Here is a 21,776-nt window from a genome sequence, read left to right on the forward strand (position 1 = left end):
TTTTATACACATCAGTATATACATGTCAATCCCAATCGCCCAATTCATCACACCAGCACCACCACCGCCCCACCACTTTCCCCTCTTGGTGTCCATATATTTGTTCTCTATGTCTGTGTCTCTATTTCTGCCCTGCAAACTGGTTCATCTGTACCATTTTCCTAGGTTCCACATATATGCGTTAATACATGATGTTTTTCTCTTTCTGACTTACTTCACTCTGTATGACAGTCTCTAGATCCATCCACGTCTCTACAAATGACCCAATTTCGTTCCTTTTTATGGCTGAGTAATATTCCATTGTATATATGTACCACATCTTCTATATCCATTTCTCTGTCGATGGGCATTTAGGTTGCTTCCATGTCTTGGCTGTCGTAAACAGTGCTACAATGAACACTGAGGTGCATGTGTCTTTTTGAATTATGGTTTTCTCTGGGTATATGCCCAGTAGTGGAATTGCTGGATCATATAGTAATTCTACTTTTAGTTTTTTAAGGAACCTCCATGCTGTTCTCCATAGTGGCTGTATCAATTTACATTCCCACCAGCAGTGCAAGAGGGTTCCCTTTTCTCCACACCCTCTCCAGCATTTATTGTGTGTAGATTTGCTGATGATGCCCATTCTAACTGGTGTGTGATACCTCACTGTAGTTTTGATTTGCATTTCTCTAATAATTAGTGATGTTGAGCAGCTTTTCATGTGCCACTTGGCCATCTGTATGTCTTCTTTGGAGAAATGTCTATTTAGGTCCTCTGCCCATTTTTGGATTGGGTTGTTTGTTTTTTAATATTGAGCTCCTTGAACTGTTTATACATTTTGGAGATTAATCCTTTGTCCATTGATTCGTTTGCAAATATTTTCTCCCATTCTGAGGGTTGTCTTTTTGTCTTGTTTGTAGTTTCCTTTGCTTTGCAAAACCTTCTAAGTTTCATTAAGTCCCATTTGTTTATTTTTGTTTTTATTTCCATTACTCTAGGAGGTGGATCAAAAAAGATCTTGCTGGGATTTATGTCAAAGACTGTTCTTCTTATGTTTTCCTCTAAGAGTTTTATAGTGTCCGGTCTTAAGTTTAGGTCTCTAATCCATTTTGAGTCTATTTTTGTGTATGGTGTTAGGGTGTATTTTGATTTCATTCTTTTACATGTAGCTGTCCAGTGTTCCCAGCACCATTTGCTGAAGAGACTGTCTTTTCTCCGTTGTATATCCTTGCCTCCTTTGTCATAGATTAGCTGACCATAGGTGCATGGGTTTATCTCTGGGCTTTCTATCTTGTTCCATTGATCTGTATTTCCGTTTTTGTGCCAGTACCATATTGTTTTGATTACTGTAGCTTTGTAGTATAGTCTGAAGTCAGAGAGTCTGATTCCTCCAGCTCCGTTTTTTTCCCTCAAGACTGCTTTGGCTATCAGGGTCTTTTGTGTCACCATACAAATTTTAAGATTTTTTGTTCTAGTTCTGTAAAAAATGCCATTGGTAATTTCATAGGGATTGCACTGAATCTGTAGATTGCTTTGGGTAGTATAGTCATTTTCACAATATTGATTCTTCCAATGCAAGAACATGGTATATCTCTCCATCTGTTGGTATCATCTTTAATTTCTTTCATCAGTGTCTTATAGCTTTCTGCATATAGGTCTTTTGTCTCCCTAGGTAAGTTTATTCCTAGGTATTCTTTTTGTTGCAATGGTAAATGTGAGTGATTCCTTAATTTCTCTTTCAGAGTTTTCATCATTGTTATATAGGAATGCAAGAGATTTCTGTGCATTAATTTTGTATCCTGCAACTTTACCAAATTCGGTGATTAGCTCTAGTAGTTTTCTGGTGGCATCTTTAGGATTCTCTATGTATAGTAACATGTCATCTGCAAACAGTGACAGTTTTACTTCTTTTCCAATTTGTATTCCTTTTATTTCTTTTTCTTCTCTGATTGCCATGGCTAGGACTTCCAAAACTATGTTGAATAATAGTGGTGAGAGTGGACATCCTTGTCTCGTTCCTGATCTTAGAGAAAATGCTTTCAGTTTTTCACCATTGAGAATGATGTTTGCTGTGGTTTTGCCATATATGGCCTTTCTTATGTTGAGGTAGGTTCCCTCTATGCCCACTTTCTGGAGAGTTTTTATCATAAATGGGTGTTGAATTTTGTCAAAAGCTTTTTCTGCAGCTATTGAGATGATCATATGGTTTTTCTTCTTCAATTTGTTAATACAGTGTATCACATGGATTGATTTGAGTATACTGAAGAATCCTTGCATCCCTGGGATAAATCCTACTTGATCATGGTGTATGATCCTTTTAATGTGTTGGTGGATTCTGTTTGCTAGTATTTTGTTGAGGATTTTTGCATCTATATTCATGAGTGATATTGGTCTGTAATTTTCTTTTTTTGTAGTATATTTGTCTGGTTTTGGTATCAGGGTGATGGTCGCCTCATAGAATTAGTTTGGGAGTGTTCCTGCCTCCACAGTTTTTTGTAAGAGTTTGAGAAGGATGGGTGTTAGCTCTTCTCTAAATGTTTGATAGAATTCACCTGTGAAGCCATCCAGTCCTGGACTTTTGTTTGTTGGAAGATTTTTAATCACCGTTTCAATTTCATTACTTGTGATTGGTCTGTTCATATTTTCTATTTCTTCCTGGTTCAGTCTTGGAAGGTAATACCTTTGGAAGAATTTGTCCATTTCTTCCAGGTTGTCCATTTTATTGGCATAGAGTTGCTTGTAGTAATCTCTTAGGATGCTTTGTATTTCTGCAGTGTCTGTTGTAACTTCTCCTTTTTCATTTTTAATTGTATTGATTTGAGTCCTCTCCCTCTTTTTCGTGATGAGTCTGGGTAATGGTTTATCAATTTTGTTTATCTTCTCAAAGAACCAGCTTTTAGTTTTATTGATCTTTGCTATTGTTTTCTTTGTTTCTATTTCATTTATTTCTGCTCTGATTTTATGATTTCTTTCCTTCTGCTAACTTTGGGTTTTGTTTGTTCTTCTTTCTCTGGTTCCTTTAGTTGTAAGGTTAGATATTTTATTTGAGATTTTTCTTATTTCTTGAGGTAGGCTTGTATAGCTATAAACTTCCCTCTTAGAACTGCTTTTGCTGCATCCCATAGTTTTTGGATTGTTGTGTTTTCAGTGTCATTTGTCTCTAGGTATTTTCTGATTTCCTCTTTGATTTCTTCAGTGATCTCTTGGTTATTTAGTAACGTATTGTTTAGCCTCCATGTGTTTGTCTTTTTTACATTTTTTTCCCTGTACTTCATTTCTAATCTCAGAGCATTGTGGTCAGAAAAGATGTTTGATTTGATTTCAATTTTCTTAAATTTACTGCGGCTTGATTTGTGACCCAAGATGTGATCTATCCTGGAGAATGTTCCATTCCCACTTGAGAAGAAAGTGTAATCTGCTGGTTTTGGATGGAATGTCCTATAAATATCAATTAAATCTACCTGGTCTATTGAGTCATTTAAAGCTTGTGTCTCCTTATTAATTTTCTGTCTGGATGATGTGTCCATTGGAGTAAGTGAAGTGTTAAAGTCCCCACTATTATTGTGTTACTGTCAATTTCCTCTTGTATAGCTGTTAGCAGTTGCCTTATGTATTGAGGTGCTCCTATGTTGGGTGCATAAATATTTACAATTGTTATATTTTCTTCTTGGATTGTTCCCTTGATCATTATGTAGTGTCCTTCCTTGTCTCTTGTAACATTCTTTATTTTAAAGTCTATTTTATCTGATATGAGTATTGCTACTCCAGCTTTCTTTTGATTCCCATTTGCATGGAATATCTTTTTCCATGCCCTCACTTTCAGTCTGTATGTGTCCCTAGGTCTGAAGTGGGTCTCTTGTAGACAGCATGTATATGGGTCTTGTTTTTGTATCCATTCAGCAAGCCTGTGTCTTTTGGTTGGAGCATTTAATCCATTCACGTTTAAGGTAATTATCGATATATATGTTCCTATGACCATTTTCTTAATTGTTTTGGGTTTGTTTTTGTAAGTCCTTTTCTTTTGTATTTCCTACTTAGAGAAGTTCCTTTAGCATTTGTTGTAGAGGTGGTTTGGTGGTGCTGAATTCTCTTAGCTTTTGCTTGTCTGTAAAGCTTTTGATTTCTCCATCAAATCTGAATGAGGTCCTTGCAGGGTAGAGTCATCTTGGTTGTAGGTTTTTCCCTTTCATCACTTTAAATATGTCATGCCACTCCCTTCTGGCTTGTAGAGTTTCTGCTGAGAAATCATCTGTTAACCTTATGGGAGTTCCCTTGTATGTTATTTGTCATTTTTCCTTTGCTGCTTTCAGTAATTTTTCTTTGTCTTTAATTTTTGCCAATTTGATTACTATGTGTCTCAGTGTGTTTCTCCTTGGGTTTCTCCTGCCTGGGACTCTCTGCACTTCCTCCACTTGGGTGGCTATTTCCTTTCCCATGTTAGGGAATTTTTTGACTATTAATCTCTTCAAATATTGTCTCGGGTTGTTTCTCTCTCTCCTCCTTCTGGGACCCCTATAATGCAAATGTTGTCGAGTTTAGTGTTTTCCCAGAGGTCTCTTAGGCTGTCTTCATTTCTTTTCATTCTTTTTTCTTTATTCTGTTCAGCAGCAGTGAATTCCACCATTCTGTCTTCCAGGTCACTTATCCATTCTTCTGCCTCAGTTATTCTGCTATTGATTCCTTCTAGTGTATTTTTCATTTCAGTTATTGTATTGTTCATCTCTGTTTATTTGTGCTTTAATTCTTCTAGCTCTTTGTTAAACATTTCTTGCATCTTCTCAATCTTTGCCTCCATTCTTTTTCCAAGGTCCTGGATCATCTTCAGTATCATTATTCTGAATTCTTTTTCTGGAAGGTTGCCTATCTCCACTTCATTTAGTTGTTTTTCTGGGGTTTTATCTTGTTCCTTCATCTGGTACATAGCCCTTTTCATCTTGTCTGTCTTTCTGTGAATTTGGTTTTTGTTCCACAGGCTGCAGGATTGTAGTTCTTCTTCTGCTGTCTGCCCTCTGTGTGGAAGCTTTTAAATTTGATGGAGTCCCACTGTGTTTTCTTTTGTTGTTTGTGGTTTTGGTCCAAAAAACCATTGTGAATACTGATATTGAGGAGCTTCCTCCCTCCTGGTGAGGAGGTCTTCTGTTTAAGTCTTTATGGTTTCAGGTCTTATGTTTAAGTCTTTCAAGTTAATTTCAAGTTGGTTTTTATGAGTAGTGTAAGATAGGGGTAAAATTTCATTTTTCTGCATGTGGTTATCCAGGTTTCCCAACACCATTTGCTGAAGAAACTATCCTATCCCAACCTGATGTTCCCAGCTCACTTATCAAGTAATAGCTGACCATATATGTGGAAGTTTAATTCTGCACTATTTTCTTCCATTGGTCTGTGTGTCCATTTTTATGCCAGTACCATACTCGTTTAATTACTATAGCTTTATTGTGTAGTCCCATATCAGGATGTGTGGTGGCTTTGTTTTTCTTTCTCAGGATTGCCTTAGCTATTTGGGTTTTTTTGTGGTGCCATATACATCTTAGGATTATTTTTTCTCTATTTGAAAAATGCCATTGAAAGTTTGATAGGGATTACATTGAATCTACAGATGGCTGTGTGTAGCATGTTCATTTTAACAATATTAACTCTTCCATTCCATGCGGACACGTGTCCTTCCATTTGTTTGTCTTCTTCGATTTCTTTAAGCAAGGTCTTGTAGTTTTCATTTTACAGATCTTTCACTTTTTTGGTTTATTGATTCTTAGGTATTTTATTGTTTTGTTTTGCTTTTTTTTTTGCAGTATGCGGGCCTCTCACTGTTGTGGCCTCTCCCGTTGTGGAGCACAGGCTCCGGACATGCAGGCCCAGCGGCCATGGCTCACGGGCCCAGCCGCCCCACGGCATGTGGGATCTTCCCGGACCGGGGCACGAACCCATGTCCCCTGCATGGGCAGGCGGACTCTCAAGCAGTGCGCCACCAGGGAAGCCCCATTTTATTGTTTTGATCCTATTGTGAATAGGATAGTTTTATTCCTTTTCAGATGTTTCACTATTGGTGTATAGAAAAGCAACTCATTTCTGTGTATTCACTTTATACACTTCAACTTTACTGATTTTATTGAGTAGAATCAACAGTCTTTTAGTTGAGACTTTTATATCTTAATTTTTAATAAAATATTAACATTTGCATTTATCTAGCCACACATTGGTTTGTAACATGTTTAACCATCTTGTTCATAACAGAAAAATGCATTCAATTTTCAGGTTGCTACCTATTTGTGACCTGTTGTGTCAACATTTATAAGTCAGTTAAGAATTGGGGTTTTCTTGGGTTTTGTTTTTTGGCTACGTTCGGTCTTTGTTGCTGCACGCGGGCTCTCTAGTTGTGGCAAGCGGGGGCTACTCTTCATTGCATTGCATGGGCTTCTCATTGCAGTGGCTTCTCTTGTTGCGGGGTGTGGGCTTCAGTAGTTGTAGCATGTGGGCTCAGTAGATGTGGCACACAGACCCTAGAGAACGTTGGCTTCAGTAGTTGCAGCACGTGGGCTCAGTAGTTGTGCATGGGCTCAGTAGTTGTGGCTCTTGGGCTCTAGAATGCAGGCTCAGTAGTTGTGGCGCATGGGCTTAGTTGCTCTGCAGCATGTGGGATCTTCCCATACGAGGGATTGAACCCGTCTCCCCTGAATTGGCAGGCAGATTCTTAACCACTGTGCCACCAGGGAAGTCCCAGTAAGAATTGTTTTTATTGATACTTGATCACTGCATGCTCTGGATGCTTCTTCATTCATTGCCTAGAATGATTATAGGAAAATCATGCTCAAGTGAACTTTGGGTCACTCTCCTTAAGCGTTTTTTATGGCTATAGAGAAGAAGACCTGATGGAGGCTCTGTTAAACCCCAGCCCAGTCCTTTCCTCCACCAAGGATACGAGGGTATGGCAGGGGCTCTCTCCAGGTATATGAGGGTTGTTCTGAATTTCTCCCATGTCCTCTACTGGGCCTAGATTAAATCCTCTTTCTCTAGTTGGAGTATGGCCCAGGTGGTGTTGGTGATAGGGTATTTTGTTCACTCCAGTTGAGACTCATGTCCTCACTCTTCAACAATGTCCCTTTTGCCTGACAACTTAGTCTCTAAAATGAACCTTAGCCCAGAGGAAGGGGCAGTGTTCCCCACTGGGGATGTGCCACGGGAAGAGGGTTGGCTACAAGGGACACCTATCTCTGTTCAGACCCCAGACTAAGCCACAAGGTCCTTCTTGTTCCCTCTCATTTCCATAAGCCCTGCCCATGGCTGAGGGACCCATCTTCTGCAGTTCTGGCTGCCACCCTCTCTCACCACCAGACTTCAGTGCAGTAAGGACGATATTAGTCACAATTGGCTGGCTAAGGGCAAGAATGTGAATTATTGCTAAGTTTCTTGGGTATGAGATCAGTACTATGGTTATATATAAAAGTATCCTTTTTAGGAGATGCATGCTGATGTATTTTGAGGTCAAGTGTCATGGTATCTCACTTTCAAATAGTTCAGAAAACCAAATACACACACACAGCACATGTGCAGTATAGTACTCTGTTTTTCATTAATTCTTTGCATGTAAATAGGAAAACTGAGGTCATGGGAGAGCTATTCATAGGTTAAGGCATCAGGATTATACATAATTCTGCCAGAGGGTGACTGATTAATCCTGAAGGTATTTCTGCTCTTGGAAGGGAGAAGCAACTGGGTGGGCACTGCATCAGCCTCAGGATTGTCTATCCTGGAGCACAACTGATTGTAATTTGGAGAGAACATCAAATGTGAAATGATGAGCATGTCTGGGTGTTTGTGAATTGAGCACTGGTTGGGAGAGCCATGTTTAGTCCTGATAGCTGGTGTTAAAAATAACCTGAAGCATTACAAAGAAAGGGTTCAATCTGGTTGCCAGGCAACCCTGCTACTAGCTCCCTTCAGGTTGACCTTTATTGTTATTTTGTTCTATCCACATCTCTTAACATTTTCACCTTCTGGACTTCCCTTGATTCATTTAAGATTTAATGATGATTTTTTTTGTGTGAGCTGGGTGGTTCAGGTCAGGCCAAACCACAAGCTCTGAAACTCAAAAGGCAGATCCTTGCCCCCAAGCATCTTACACTCTAATAAAGTATAAAGGTAAGTATACAATTATGTTCCTTTAACATAATCCTTTACTATTTGTAACTTATATCTACAAAGATCCTTTTACCAAATAAAGTAACATTTACAGGTTCCAGGGATTAGAACCTGATATCTTTGGGGCACATTTTCAGCCTTCTATAGATTGGGGACATTGGATGCCCACTTCTAAAGCGAGGCCACTTAAGTTCTTACTCAGTTATCTGAGGGGCCAGCTGACTAATCGAGCTAAGAATATTCAAAATAGTATCCTGGGACTTCCCTGGCAGTCCACTGGTTAAGACTCTGTGCTTCCACTGCACAGGGGGTGCAGGTTCAATCCCTGGTCAGGGAACTAAGATCCTGCATGGTGTGGTAAAAAACAAACAAACCCGCCCCCCAAAACCCCAAAACCAAAATGGTACCCTGATTCTCTGTAAGCCCAGGCTGAGGCACTTTATTTTGCTTACTTTACCATTCTTCAAACTCTCATTAACTAAAGTAATCTGGGTGTATCTTATTGTTTGAAAATTGAAAGTCAAACTGTAGTAAAATGGCTGACCCAAGAAGGGTTCATTTTGCATATAATTTTCACACTGTAAATCTGCCAAAATCTCAATTGTTGGTTGTAGATCTTTGGGGACTATTAGTTCAGCCCATACTCCCCTTCCCTGAGAACTACCTCCCCACCTATGGGGGCCCCATTGGCAATGTTGATACTAAATGACAACACCCCCCTGATCAGAGCTGATTGGATCAGAGCTAGGCACTTGACGAAGTTAGACCAATCAGATTCTCTTCAGGGCCTTGGAACTTAGACACTACTCAGCTTCTGGAATTGAAATGGGTTGCTGATGTAGCCCTGGAAGGCCATCTTTTGTCAGGTGAAAGGCACTATGCAGAAAGAAGCAGAGACAAGTGACCACAGGAACTCAGAGAGACAGAAAGGGTAGCTGCTTTGGTTCTTGATGGCTTCCCTGGTTAGAGATTTCCCCGGTTAGAAACGTAGAGCCAAGCGACATTTCTGTTCTGGGTTGAGAGAATTCTTCTCCTCCACTCCCCATAGTAAATTTCCCTTTTTGCTTAGGCAGTCTGAGTGGGTATCTATTATTAGCAACAAAAAGTTTAAAACTAATGTTTCAATCCTGGTTAGGGGGAGGGAGAGGGACGGACTGGGAGTTTAGGGTTGCAAACTATTACATTTAGCATGGATAAACAATAAGGTCGTACTGTGTAGCACAGGAAACTATAGTCAATATCCTGTGATAAACCATAATGGAAAAGAATAGAAAGAAAGAATGTATGTATGTGTATAACTGAGTCACTGTGCTGTACACCAGAGACTGGCACAACACTAAATCAACTATACTTCAATAAAAAAAAAAAATCAATCCTGGTTTAAATACTTCTTACCTTGTTCCCATAACATTATTCAGGCTCAATAGCTAAGATGATGCTGTACTTGGGTAACTTTTCAAAAGATTCCTCTAATCTCCAGCGATTGCCCATGATAATTAGTCTTTACTGACATTTTAATAAATATTAGAATCACTGGATAAACACAGTATTATGACAATGTTTTCATTTCATAAAACAGTGGCATGGAAAGGACCTTAGGGGATGTCTAATTCAACCCTTCACTTTCAAGAAAGGAAATCAAGGCCCAGAATGGCCAAGAACTTTGCCCATTGCTGGGATTAGAAACTTGTTTCTGTCAATACTCAGGCCAAGGTCCTTGTCAATGAATTTTTTAGGGCCAAGATGGTATTCTCCTTGCTTTAAATTTTAAGTGAGATCACTAAACAATATTTACTGACCACCCACTTAATTGGTCAGGACACTTTTAGTCACAAGTTAAAAAAAAAAAAAGGCTCCAGAAATAACTTGTTTCAGGCATGGCTGGTTCCAGGCTCAACATTACTGTGAGGATTCTCTCACTCCATCCCTAGGAAAGACTTTTCACAGGTGAGGCACCTATAAGACTCACATCCTTTCAGCTTAGCTACCTCAGCAGTACAAGCCTGATTATCCTTGGACTTCTCAGTTACATGAGCCAATAAATTCCTTTTTATTCCCTTAAGTCAATTTGAGTTTGGTTTCTGTCATCTGCAGCAAACATTCTGACTAAAATTGAGCTTATCAAAGAGTTCTCCACAAACAAGGATAATGGTAACCAACAATCAGAATCTCTCTTTAAACCTCTGAATTTAAGAGTAAGCAATTTAAGCAGAAGCTGAAAGGACATGCAGAGAAATCAGCAATCCAGGGCATGATGAAAAGAAAACTTACTCTCTACACAGTCTTGGCTTCTCTTCTCTACTTCTTCTATCTACCTTACATCTTCTGCTTAGTCAGAGTTTCTTCTTATTCATAACTTCAGCTTATTCTTGGTCCCATCAGCATCACAGCCTGGATTGCTTCGTAATATCCTAAACTGATTTGACCTGGAACACTTTTCTTAGAAATGGCAAAAGGTGATTGTCAGCAAAGCCTTCTGGGCTTTACACAGAACAAGCAAGAACAGGTTTCCTCTTTCAACTTGGTAAAGTTCCTCATGACATCCTAGGATCAGAAATTACTAATGTTATAACTAATGTGGTGACCATATTTGGATCAGGATGTGGGCTTCCCTAGGGCAGGAGGCTTGACAAGACAATGAAGATCCTTTGCAGGTAAGTAATCGTGCCTGCAATTTTCTTGGATCCTCAAGTTACTTAACATCTCTGAGTCTTTGATTCCTGTGGCAAAAAATGAACAAAGTAACCCACTTCACTGATTTGGAATAAGAAAGGAAACATGTAAAATGGCTGGTACACAAGCAGTACTCAGTGAATATTAGTTCTCATTCTCCAAATTTTAATATGTCATTTACTATAACAAGTGTTACCCAATTATCTCCTTTTGCTCAAATGTTTTAAAATTTATATGATGGAATGGTATTATTTCCACATATGACAAATAGTTCAAACAAAGAATCAGGATTTTTTTTAACCCATAAAAAGTTCTGCAGTTTTTCAAATGTTTTATTGGATTTAAAATTCTTTTAAAGGATATACAGATATACAATTAGTTTGGTCAGCTACCAATATATTTTGGTATCCCTTTATTTTTGTACCCAAGAGCCAGTTCACTTTTTCTCCATGTTCAATACTTAACTTTGGTAAAATTTTGCCATGTTCATCTTCACCTGCTACTGAAGCATGAGTGTTTCCACCCTGCTTGGTATAAGCTGCCCTTTTGGTTTTCTTCTTGTGGGTATGTTTTATAGGACTCTTCTGTTTTTTCTCAACTTCACTGCTTATATCCCACAACATTATCTTCCCATCATTCCCTCCAGTAAGCAGCAAATAGGATTCTGGCAGAAAGCAGACATGGGATACCCCTAAGGTGTGGCCCTTAAATCCCAGTTCCTGTTCACACTTGACTCCCATCACCCTAAAGATTCGAATCTTACCATCTTCTGCACCACAACTAAAAATATTGCCACACGATGCCACAGACACAGAGTGGGCTAGGGCAGGGTTTAAAAGCTGACCAGGTGATTGTGGGTCTTCCATTTCTTCTGTTTCATCCTCCTGCAAATTTGTAATCCAGAGCGGCCGGGCTTTCTGAAGGTTCCACAGCATCACCTTTAAATAAGAGGAAGTTACATAGTTACGGTTCTAGTCAGTTTGTTTAACTAACATGCTTATTCCACTTCTAACAAAATCATCAAAGTAGTCTGAGAATGATTAGTAGGATACATTTCCAGCAATATTAAAAAGAAAAAAATTCAGATGGCACCACGACATGCTAGTGGGATGCAACCCTGGTGCCAAAACTAGAATGCCAATGGGCAGTAAGGAAGATAGAATTTAGAAAACAAGATCCTGAGTAACTTTCGATTAACAAACCCATTAAAGTGTAATCTAAATTCTTAAGCAGATGCCAGTTTCTTTGAGTCATTCTACCCTGATCTCTGCAGGTAAAATTGAAGATTATGAAATTTATTAATTTTCGTCTATGCTTGTTAAAGTAAAAATACCTATCAACTAAATAAACTAAACTAGAATACCACTGAAATCATTTTTATCTGGAATGCTTTTCCTTTCCTTTCACATTACCCAAATTACTCATCCTAGGGGCATAGCTCAAATTGTGTCCCTCTAGGAAGGCTTTCCTAACTATTCCAGCCCCCTTCTCTCTTTCCCATATTTAATCCCTGTTCTATTAATTGACATATACTACTAGCTTTTCAGTTTCTTGAGATTTAATTCATCTTTGCTAATGCCTAGCATAGTACCTGGAGAAAAGAGCAGAAATTCTAAACAAGTCTGTTGACTAATTTGACATCCTGGTATACTTAGCTTTTTTTTTTTTTTTTAACATCTTTATTGGGATATAATTGCTTTACAATGGTGTGTTAGTTTCTGCTTTATAACAAAGTGAATCAGTTATACATATACATATGTTCCCATATCTCTTCCCTCTTGTGTCTCCTTCCCTCCCACCCTCCCTATCCCACCCCTCCAGACGGTCACAAAGCACCGAGCTGATATCCCTGTGCTATGCGGCTGCTTCCCACTAGCTATCTACCTTACGTTTGATAGTGTATATATGTCCATGCCTCTCTCTCGCTTTGTCACAGCTCACCCTTCCCCCCCCCCCATATCCCCAAGTCCATTCTCCAGTAGGTCTGTGTCTTTATTCCTGTCTTACTCCTAGGTTCTTCATGACATTTTTTTTTCTTAAATTCCATATATATGTGTTAGCATATGGTATTTGTCTTTCTCTTTCTGACTTACTTCACTCTGTATGACAGACTCTAGGTCTATCCACCTCATCACAAATAGCTCAATTTCGTTTCTTTTCATAGCTGAGTAATATTCCATTGTATATATGTGCCACATCTTCTTTAGCCATTCATCCGATGATGGGCACTTAGGTTGTTTCCATCTCCAGGATATTGTAAATAGAGCTGCAATGAACATTTTGGTACGTGACTCTTTTTGAATTTTGGTTTTCTCAGGGTATATGCCCAGTAGTGGGATTGCTGGGTCATATGGTAGTTCTATTTGTAGTTTTTTAAGGAACCTCCATATTGTTCTCCATAGTGGCTGAACCAATTCACATTCCCACCAGCAGTGCAAGAGTGTTCCCTTTTCTCCACACCCTCTCCAGCATTTATTGTTTCTAGATGTTTTGATGATGGCCTTTCTGACCAGTGTGAGATGATATCTCATTGTAGTTTTGATTTGCATTTCTCTAATGATTAATGTTGAGCATTCTTTCATGGGTTTGTTGGCAGTCTGTATATCTTCTTTGGAGAAACGTCTATTTAGGTCTTCTGCCCATTTTTGGATTGGGTTGTTTGTTTTTTTGTTATTGAGCTGCATGAGCTGCTTGTAAATTTTGGAAATTAATCCTTTGTCAGTTGCTTCATTTGCAAATATTTTCTCCCATTCTGAGGGTTGTCTTTTGCTCTTGTTTATGGTTTCCTTTGCTGTGCAAAAGCTTTGAAGTTTCATTAGGTCCCATTTGTTTATTTTTGTTTTTATTTCCATTTCTCTAGGAGGTGGGTCAAAAAGGATCTTGCTGTGATTTATGTCATAGAGTGTTCTGCCTATGTTTTCCTCTAAGAGTTTGATCGTTTCTGGCCTTACATTTAGGTCTTTAATCCATTTTGAGCTTATTTTTGTGTATGGTGTTAGCGAGTGATCTAATCTCATACTTTTACATGTACCTGTCCAGTTTTCCCAGCACCACTTATTGAAGAGGCTGTCCTTTCTCCACTGTACATTCACACCTCCTTTATCAAAGATAAGGTGACCATATGTGCGTGGGTTTATCTCTGGGCTTTCTATCCTGTTTCATTGTTCTATGTTTCTGTGCCATACTGTCTTGATTACTGTAGCTTTGTAGTATAGTCTGAAGTCAGGGAGCCTGATTCTTCCAGCTCCGTTTTTCGTTCTCAAGATTGCTTTGGCTGTTCGGGGTCTTTTGTGTTTCCATACAAATTGTGAAATTTTTTGTTCTAGTTCTGTGATAAATGCCAGTGGTAGTTTGATAGGGATTGCATTGAATCTATAGATTGCTTTGGGTAGTAGAGTCATTTTCACAATGTTGATTCTTCCAATCCAAGAACATGGTATATCTCTCCATCTATTTGTATCATCTTTAATTTCTTTCATCAGTGTCTTATAATTTTCTGCATACAGGTCTTTTGTCTCCTTAGGTAGGTTTATTCCTAGATATTTTATTCTTTTTGTTGCAGTGGTAAATGGGAGTGTTTTCTTGATTTCACTTTCAGATTTTTCATCATTAGTGTGTAGGAATGCGAGAGATTTCTGTGCATTAAGTTTGTATCCTGCTACTTTACCAAATTCATTGATTAGCTCTAGTAGTTTTCTGGTAGCATCTTTAGGATTCTCTATGTATAGTATCATGTCATCTGCAAACAGTGACAGCTTTACTTCTCCTTTTCCTATTTGGATTCCTTTTATTTCCTTTTCTTCTCTGATTGCTGTGGCTAAAACTTCCAAAACTACGTTGAATAAGAGTGGTGAGAGTGGGCAACCTTATCTTGTTCCTGATCTTAGTGGAAATGCTTTCAGTTTTTCACCATTGAGAATGATGTTGGCTGTGGGCTTGTCATATATGGCCTTATTATGTTGAGGAAAGTTCCCTCTATGCCTACTTTCTGCAGGGTTTTTATCATAAATGGGTGTTGAATTTTGTCAAAAGCTTTCTCTGCATCTATTGAGATGATCATATGGTTTTTCTCCTTCAATTTGTTAATATGGTTTATCACATTGATAGATTTGCGTATATTGAAGAATCCTTGCATTCCTGGAATAAACCCCACTTGATCATGGTGTATGATCCTTTTAATGTGCTGCTGGATTCTGTTTGCTAGTATTTTGTTGAGGATTTTTGCATCTATGTTCATCAGTGGTATTGGCCTGTAGTTTTCTTTCTTTTTGACATCCTTGTCTGGTTTTGGTATCAAGGTGATGGTGGCCTCGTAGAAGGAATTTGGGAGTGTTCCTCTCTCTGCTATATTTTGGAAGAGTTTGAGGATAGGTGCTAGCTCTTCTCTAAATGTTTGATAGAATTCACCTGTGAAGCCATCTGGTCCTGGGCTTTTGTTTTTTGGAAGATTTTTAATCACAGTTTCAATTTTACTTAGCTTTTTGTTCTTGTTCCCTACCATGATCTTGGACCTACTAAGCGAATTTAAATTAAATGCTAATTAAAAACTGTTTAAAACAAAACAATAAACTCTGTGAACTGATTTTACTCTATTATCTAGCAATTTTTTTCCCATAGCAACCAATTTGAAAAAGAAAATATTCTTCATACTTTCAGAGAAAACAGACAGCTGTATTTTACCCCCTAGTACTATCCCTGAATTATGACTCACAATTTAAAATGGACACTAGGATAAGCATGACCTTCTTTAGTCAAAAGCACAGATCTGAATTGACAAGATTACTACTGTTGATTATATTAAGGATTTGGTTTTCTATTCAAGGTAACTTCCTTTAACTCGGCCTACTTTCAAAAGAAGCAACATCTGGTAACAGTTATATTCTGCTTATACTAGGGAAAACACTGAAAATCTCTTTGGATTGGATTTATAACATTATACCAAGAGGCCACCAATTGTTATACATATGGGTGAAGCCAAAATACTAATAAATTGAAATAAAGTAAAATTTTAAAAATCAGAAAATATAACAAAAATGAATGAGTAATAAAACTTGAGGGAATTCCCTAGTGGCACAGTGGTTAAGAATCCACCTGCCAATGCAGGGGATGTGGGTTTGATCCCTGTTCCGGTAAGATCCCACATGCCACGGAACAGCTAAGCCTGTGCACCACAACTACTGAGCCTGCACTCTAGAGTCTGTGTGCCACGACTACTGTAGCCTGCGCGCTTAGAGCCCGTGCTCCGCAACAAGAGAAGCCACTGCAATGAGAAGCCCGCACACTGCAACCAACAGTAGCCCCTACTCACTGCAACCAGGGAAAGCCCGTGTGCAGCAACGAAGCCCCAACGCAGCCAAAAAAAAAAAAAAAAACTTGACATGGCAACAATCTCTATAAAAAACCTGAACACAAGGAAAATGGACATTCCAAAATATACTAGCTTAACTGTATGGCAGGTATCCCCAAATTCTTTTTCACATAGCCCCATAATGCCTGGATTATATTTTCTGCCCTAAGACATCCAAACATGAACTACACCCAAAGTGTTTTCAGCAGCTTAAACATTTTTGTATTTACTTAAATCATCTAAACGTGTTAATAGCCATTTCAAATTGTACCAACCCAGCAGTCATTTCCAAGTGTTGAAGATTCCCAAATTGTTCCTGCCTGGACATTCCCTTTGTACTTCTTTACTCTTCCTAACTGCCCAAGAGTCCAAGGTATCTCACAATTTCTCAACCACCTGATCAAGCAATATCACCCTAAGCAAGAGAGGTAAGGTATTAAAGGAAAAGAATATTAAAGAAAATTGATTTGAAGGAAAAGTATAGAAGCGTTCAGGGCTTAAGGTCTAATAAAACGTCAAAGGGAGAGAAAGTGGACAACTGGCAAATGTTCAGAAGTGAATGCAAGCATATCAAAGTGACCCTGCTCAAAAATTTCTCCTACAAAAACATTTCTTTCCACATAAAAGATTCATTTTCAAGGGGGTAAAAAAAAAAGGCTCCTCTACTGTCCCAGTCCTTAAGTTCTGTACTAGAGATCTTTCAAACTCCAGAAAGAACAAACCTTTGAACCATTTATTTTCAAATGTGGAAATAAGAGAGAAAGAAAACCAATGTGTATGCTACAGAAATTCATGATGGCTTCAAATTTCCAAAGGTCCTTATAAGAAAAAACTATATTTGAGTGGTGGTACACATGTATTTGTTTAATGTTATTTTTTATACCTTATACATATATTATGAATATTATTTTGGGCCTATTTAATAAAAGATTAAGCAGTCTCAAGTGACTTAATAAATCATACTTCATTCTTAAGGTCCCTGCCTCTTTGAGTAAGCATTGTCTATTTAATTTTATTTATTTATAAAATTTTATTTATTTATTTATGGCTGCATTGGGTCTTTGTTGCTGCACACGGGTTTTCTCTAGCTGCGGTGAGCGGGGGCTGCTCTTCGTTGCAGTGCGCGGGCTTCTCATTGCAGTGGCTTCTCTTCTTGAAGAGCACAGGCTCTAGGCACACGGGCTCAGTAGTTGTGGCTCTTGGGCTCTAGAGCGCAGGCTCATTAGTTGAGGTGCATGTGCTTAGTTGTTCCACGGCATGTGGGATCTTCCTGGACCAGGGCTCAAACCCATGTCCCCTGCATTGGCAGGCGGATTCTTACCACTGTACCACCAAGGAAGCCCGCACTGCCTATTTAAACCTATCTAAATCAAAGGGTATAATTTTTATAATTTGTATAATAACAAAGATAGGTGTGTTGAACCCATCTATTTTATATGGCAATAATTCAGTTCCTGCCTTGAGATAAAACACACTTGTTCAGAGAGAAATAACTCATCATTAATCTGATAAGAACTCCCTTCCACTATTATGCCTACATTCTTGGACTCCCCCATAGACTAGCTATTCTTAAGGTTTAGAAAAATACCAGATAACCAGGTTTTAAGAAATACTGATAAATTGGAAGAAATTATAGTTTCAACGTCAGTTAAAGAAGTAATTTTTTAAAAGTGTGGCTGTATTATCTTAGCCACTGTTGTTACATCACAACCCAATGCAGAAGTTAATCTACAGTGTATTTTTAGCAATTCTTGACAGTCAAATCAAAATGCAATTACCAAAAAAAAAGAAAAAAAAAAGCAATTACCTAAGCCTTCTTCTCACAAAACATTTATTTCCTATACTGTTCTCTAGCAGCTGCCTGCCACTAAACATTCTCATCTAGAACTGGAGGTAAAATGGTAAATTCTGGGTGCCTGCTTCTTATCTAATCTGTGATTGCTGCACACCTAATTGTTTATTGCCATGCCTAGTAGTTAATGAACCAGTGATTGAAAACTGGTATATCTTAAGGATGAAAGAATGACTAGTCAAAGAGACACTGTACAATCTGCCTACTTAAGACAGGTATCTGACTGGTTGTGTAGGTCTTTCTGCCTAACCAAGTAAGCAGATTATCTCCACTAGGATAGAAAATATAGGAGGTTTATTAAAGTTTTGGACAAGACCTAGGAGTAGAAAAGGAGTTCAGAGGTTATGGGGTCACTATGCCTTGTAGGTATAAATGATTCTCAATAGAGGCACTACAAATTTTTGGTCGGACAATTCTTTATTGTTTAGGGGCTGCCCCAGCACTGCAGGACAACTACCAATTCTTCCTACTAAATGCCAGTAGTTTGTGGGGAGGGGCTGGCAGTCATAGTGACAACAACTAAAATTAGCCTCATTATTTCTAAATTATAAGGAGGTGTGGAGGGTAGAGGAGGGAATGGTAAAGACCACTGGCCAAGAAGTGGCCACAAGTCTTAGAAGATACTAATATATAGTTGGGAATGTAGATTAAATGCCTAGAACAGTGCTGGGGGAGCCCCTAAACAATGAAGCAGTGGGAAGTAGTAAATGTAAAGCAGTGGGAAGTAGTAAATGCTCACCAAAGAGAAGCCATGACTATTCTCACTCCAGTGATTTTTAGAGTAAAAACAATAATAGATCCAGGCCCTCCAACTTTTTTTTTTTTTAAACAACAGACTTTGTAGAGAGTGGGTGATAAACTCTGACTTTAGCATGACTTTGTTTAAACAGATGTTTAGAATCAAATATTTGAATTCTCATGTTTTAGGAATGTCTTAAAGCATAGAGAAAGGAACAGTAAAAGATTAATAATTACTCTGTGAATAAAATCTACTAAACTTTGTCAAGTTAGCATTAAACATGCAGTAGAAGTAAAGCTTATGGTTCATAAAATACATAAGACATGTTAGTAGAGAATAGAAAATGGAAAGATATATTTAGCCCAATTAATAATTTGATTCTGTTACCAAATCGCATCTAGAAATTACCCAAGTACTCTCTGCAAGACATCACCTGCATATCCAGTCCACATGACACCAGGCTCTGAGGTCTTTGAGGCCGAAAAGCTACAGAAGAACAGATATTGGAATGTCTCTTCAGTGATCTGCTAACTTTCTTATTTTCCAAGTCTAGGATTTTGATTGTTCCGGAGTCATCAGCAGAAGCCAGAAGGTTTTCAGTTTCATTCAGTGAAACACAGTTGATTTCTTCTTCATTCGCATGAAAATCGTCCAAGGATCCTTTGAGAGACCTGACATCCAGTATGCTAATGGTTTCTCCATGTGAGGCATAGAGCTTGGTGGGGCAGGAGGGAGCGAATAAGACACTGGTAACATCGTCTGCCCCTTGGAAGCGTGTGTGTCCTAATGGAGTCCCATCTTCACCCCAAACCATGAGATCTCCACCTTCTGCTCCAGAAGCCACTAGCCCTTCTTGACTTGCATTCAGGCAGAGAACAGGAGAAAAATGTCCACCAGTCCACTTGACTGCCATAATGGCTCAGATGACTCTGTGAAGAAGGGGGAAAAATTATAATCTCGTGTTTTATCTAAGAACTTCATGAGAGACATATTCAATAAGCAGTATTTCATTTAAATATTAAAAGACATCTAAAAAACTCAATCAATAAAAAAAGACATTTGAAGATCAAGCCTACAAAGCCTAGTTGAACACAAGATTGTGGTGCACCTGGCTGGCACATGCCTACATGGGCTTTCCTTGCAATCAGAGGCACAGGTAAGCCTGGTCCTCCAGCCTTTGATGTGAGGCTCACATAAGAATAAACAATAAATATATTTATTTTAAATTAAGAAAAATCCTTTTTAAGAAAGGGCTGCACAATCATCAGGTTATATCCTTTATCTGAATAATGTTTATAGAGAATGAGCCCTAGAACTAGACTCTCTGGGTTTGAATAGCTCTATTACCTATCAGCTGGGCAACTCTGGGCACATTACTGAATCTCTCTATAATTCACTTTCATTCTCGATAAAATGGGGGTAATAATAACATCCATTTCACAGGATCAGATCGGATTAAATGACATAATAAATGTCAAGCACATATAACAGTGCCTGGTACATAATGAGGGCTCAACAAATATTACCACTGTCACTTTTCTTACTTTTATTAGGCTAGTCAAAGTGGCATCATATATACTACACAAATGGTCCTCAAAGTATAGTCTCCAGGAGCATTAGCATCACCTAGGAACTTGTTAGAAATATAAATTGTTGGACCCCACTCTAGACCCACTGAATCAAAACTCTGGGGTTGGCACCCAGCAATGTGTTTTTTGTTTTGTTTTGTTTTGTTTTTGCAGTACGCGGGCCCCTCACTGCTGCGGCCTCTCCCGTTGCGGAGCACAGGCTCCAGATGCACAGGCTCAGCGGCCATGGCTCACAGGCCCAGCCGCTCCGCGGCATGTGGGATCTTCCCGGACTGGGGCACGAACCCGTGTCCCCTGCAATGGCAGGAGGACTCTCAACCACTGCGCCACCAGAGAAGCCCCCAGCAATGTGTTTTAACAAGCCCTCCAGGTGATTCTGATGTATGCTAGAATTTGAGAACCTGTACTACACCAGTAATCCTCAGGGGAACTGGTTAAAAATGCAAACCCCTGGGTCTTACCATCGGAGACTAATTCAGTACATTATTTAATTTTATTCTCAAAACAACACTTCTGATTGGTAAATATTATTCCATTTTACAGGTAATAAAACTGAGTCTCAGAAATGTTAAATAATTTTTCCAAAGTCACCTGGCTCTTAGGATTTGTACTTGGGATCTAATATAAAGGGATCCTAAACTTCTAAACAATGAAGACCTTTTTCTAACAATTCTACTTGACAACAGGTTTAACTTGTTAGTATTCTTTGAAAGTGCAGAAAACGATCATTAGAAAGCTGCTAATAATTCATTACTGCTTCTAAATATATTCACATATTTTTAATCACATTATCACCTACTTGAACTTATATAACACTAGTACTTATGTGCAAAATTTAGTTTCCTGATACGCTAGGCAGCCTGTATCTATAATTGTAACTGCCACATAATACTACCCCCTCTCGTAACTACCTCCTGTGCAAAGCGAAAAAGGAAATAGGGGCAATTTCTACAACTCTAAGTGGTCAAAAGGAAGCAAACAAATCTATCTAGATAAATTTAATTTTTCATTCCACAAGACAAGGGAGAATTTATCTAGTAAGAAACTGCCATAGTTGCTTTACTATTTTCAGATACAATACCTGAATTTAGTTCAATTGTACAGAGATAAATTTCCTAAAATTGTTTTGAAAATAATTTTAAAATAATCTGATGATCTGCCTAAAATTTCTATTCCCAACACAAAGGTTATTTCCTCCACTTTTAGCCACACACACAAACAAAATCACTAACTAGACTGCAAAAAATCACCAATCTAATAGTAATCGAAGTAACAGAAACAAGATCACAAAATCAGCAATTTTCATACAGATAAAATGGAAAAAAGACAAAAAGATACATTTTTAAATTTCAGCAGAAGCACTCAACTAGTAAACAGAGGAAACTAATTAAATAGAGAGTGAAACAAGTTTTAAAGGAGAGGTTTGGAGAGGAAATAACTCAAAGGGAGATAAAGACA

At 38.4% G+C, this 21,776-nt stretch overlaps 1 protein-coding gene across 3 annotated transcripts in view; it reads right to left on the minus strand.

Annotated features, from left to right (window-relative positions):
* WDR53 (WD repeat domain 53) overlaps positions 1-21,776 on the minus strand; it is a 39,472-nt gene that overhangs the window by 13,944 nt on the left and 3,752 nt on the right. The window contains exons 2-3 of one of the 3 annotated variants that reach the window (XM_089910027.1): positions 19,163-19,658; positions 11,555-11,729 (exon numbers count right to left, since the gene is read on the minus strand). In XM_089910027.1, the coding sequence (XP_089766153.1) occupies positions 11,555-11,729; positions 19,163-19,642 (655 nt within the window). In that variant the 5' untranslated portion in view covers positions 19,643-19,658. Of the gene's footprint in view, positions 1-11,102; positions 11,730-19,137; positions 19,659-21,776 lie in introns of those variants that run through there. The other 2 variants (XM_022568546.2, XM_089910026.1) reach the window with 2 other exon arrangements.

Source organism: Delphinapterus leucas, chromosome 4, assembly GCF_059928025.1.
Source record: "Delphinapterus leucas isolate spDelLeu-1000000601 "Yukka" chromosome 4, BTC_Dleu_Yukka2, whole genome shotgun sequence".
In the NCBI taxonomy this organism is placed as follows: Eukaryota; Metazoa; Chordata; class Mammalia; order Artiodactyla; family Monodontidae; genus Delphinapterus; species Delphinapterus leucas.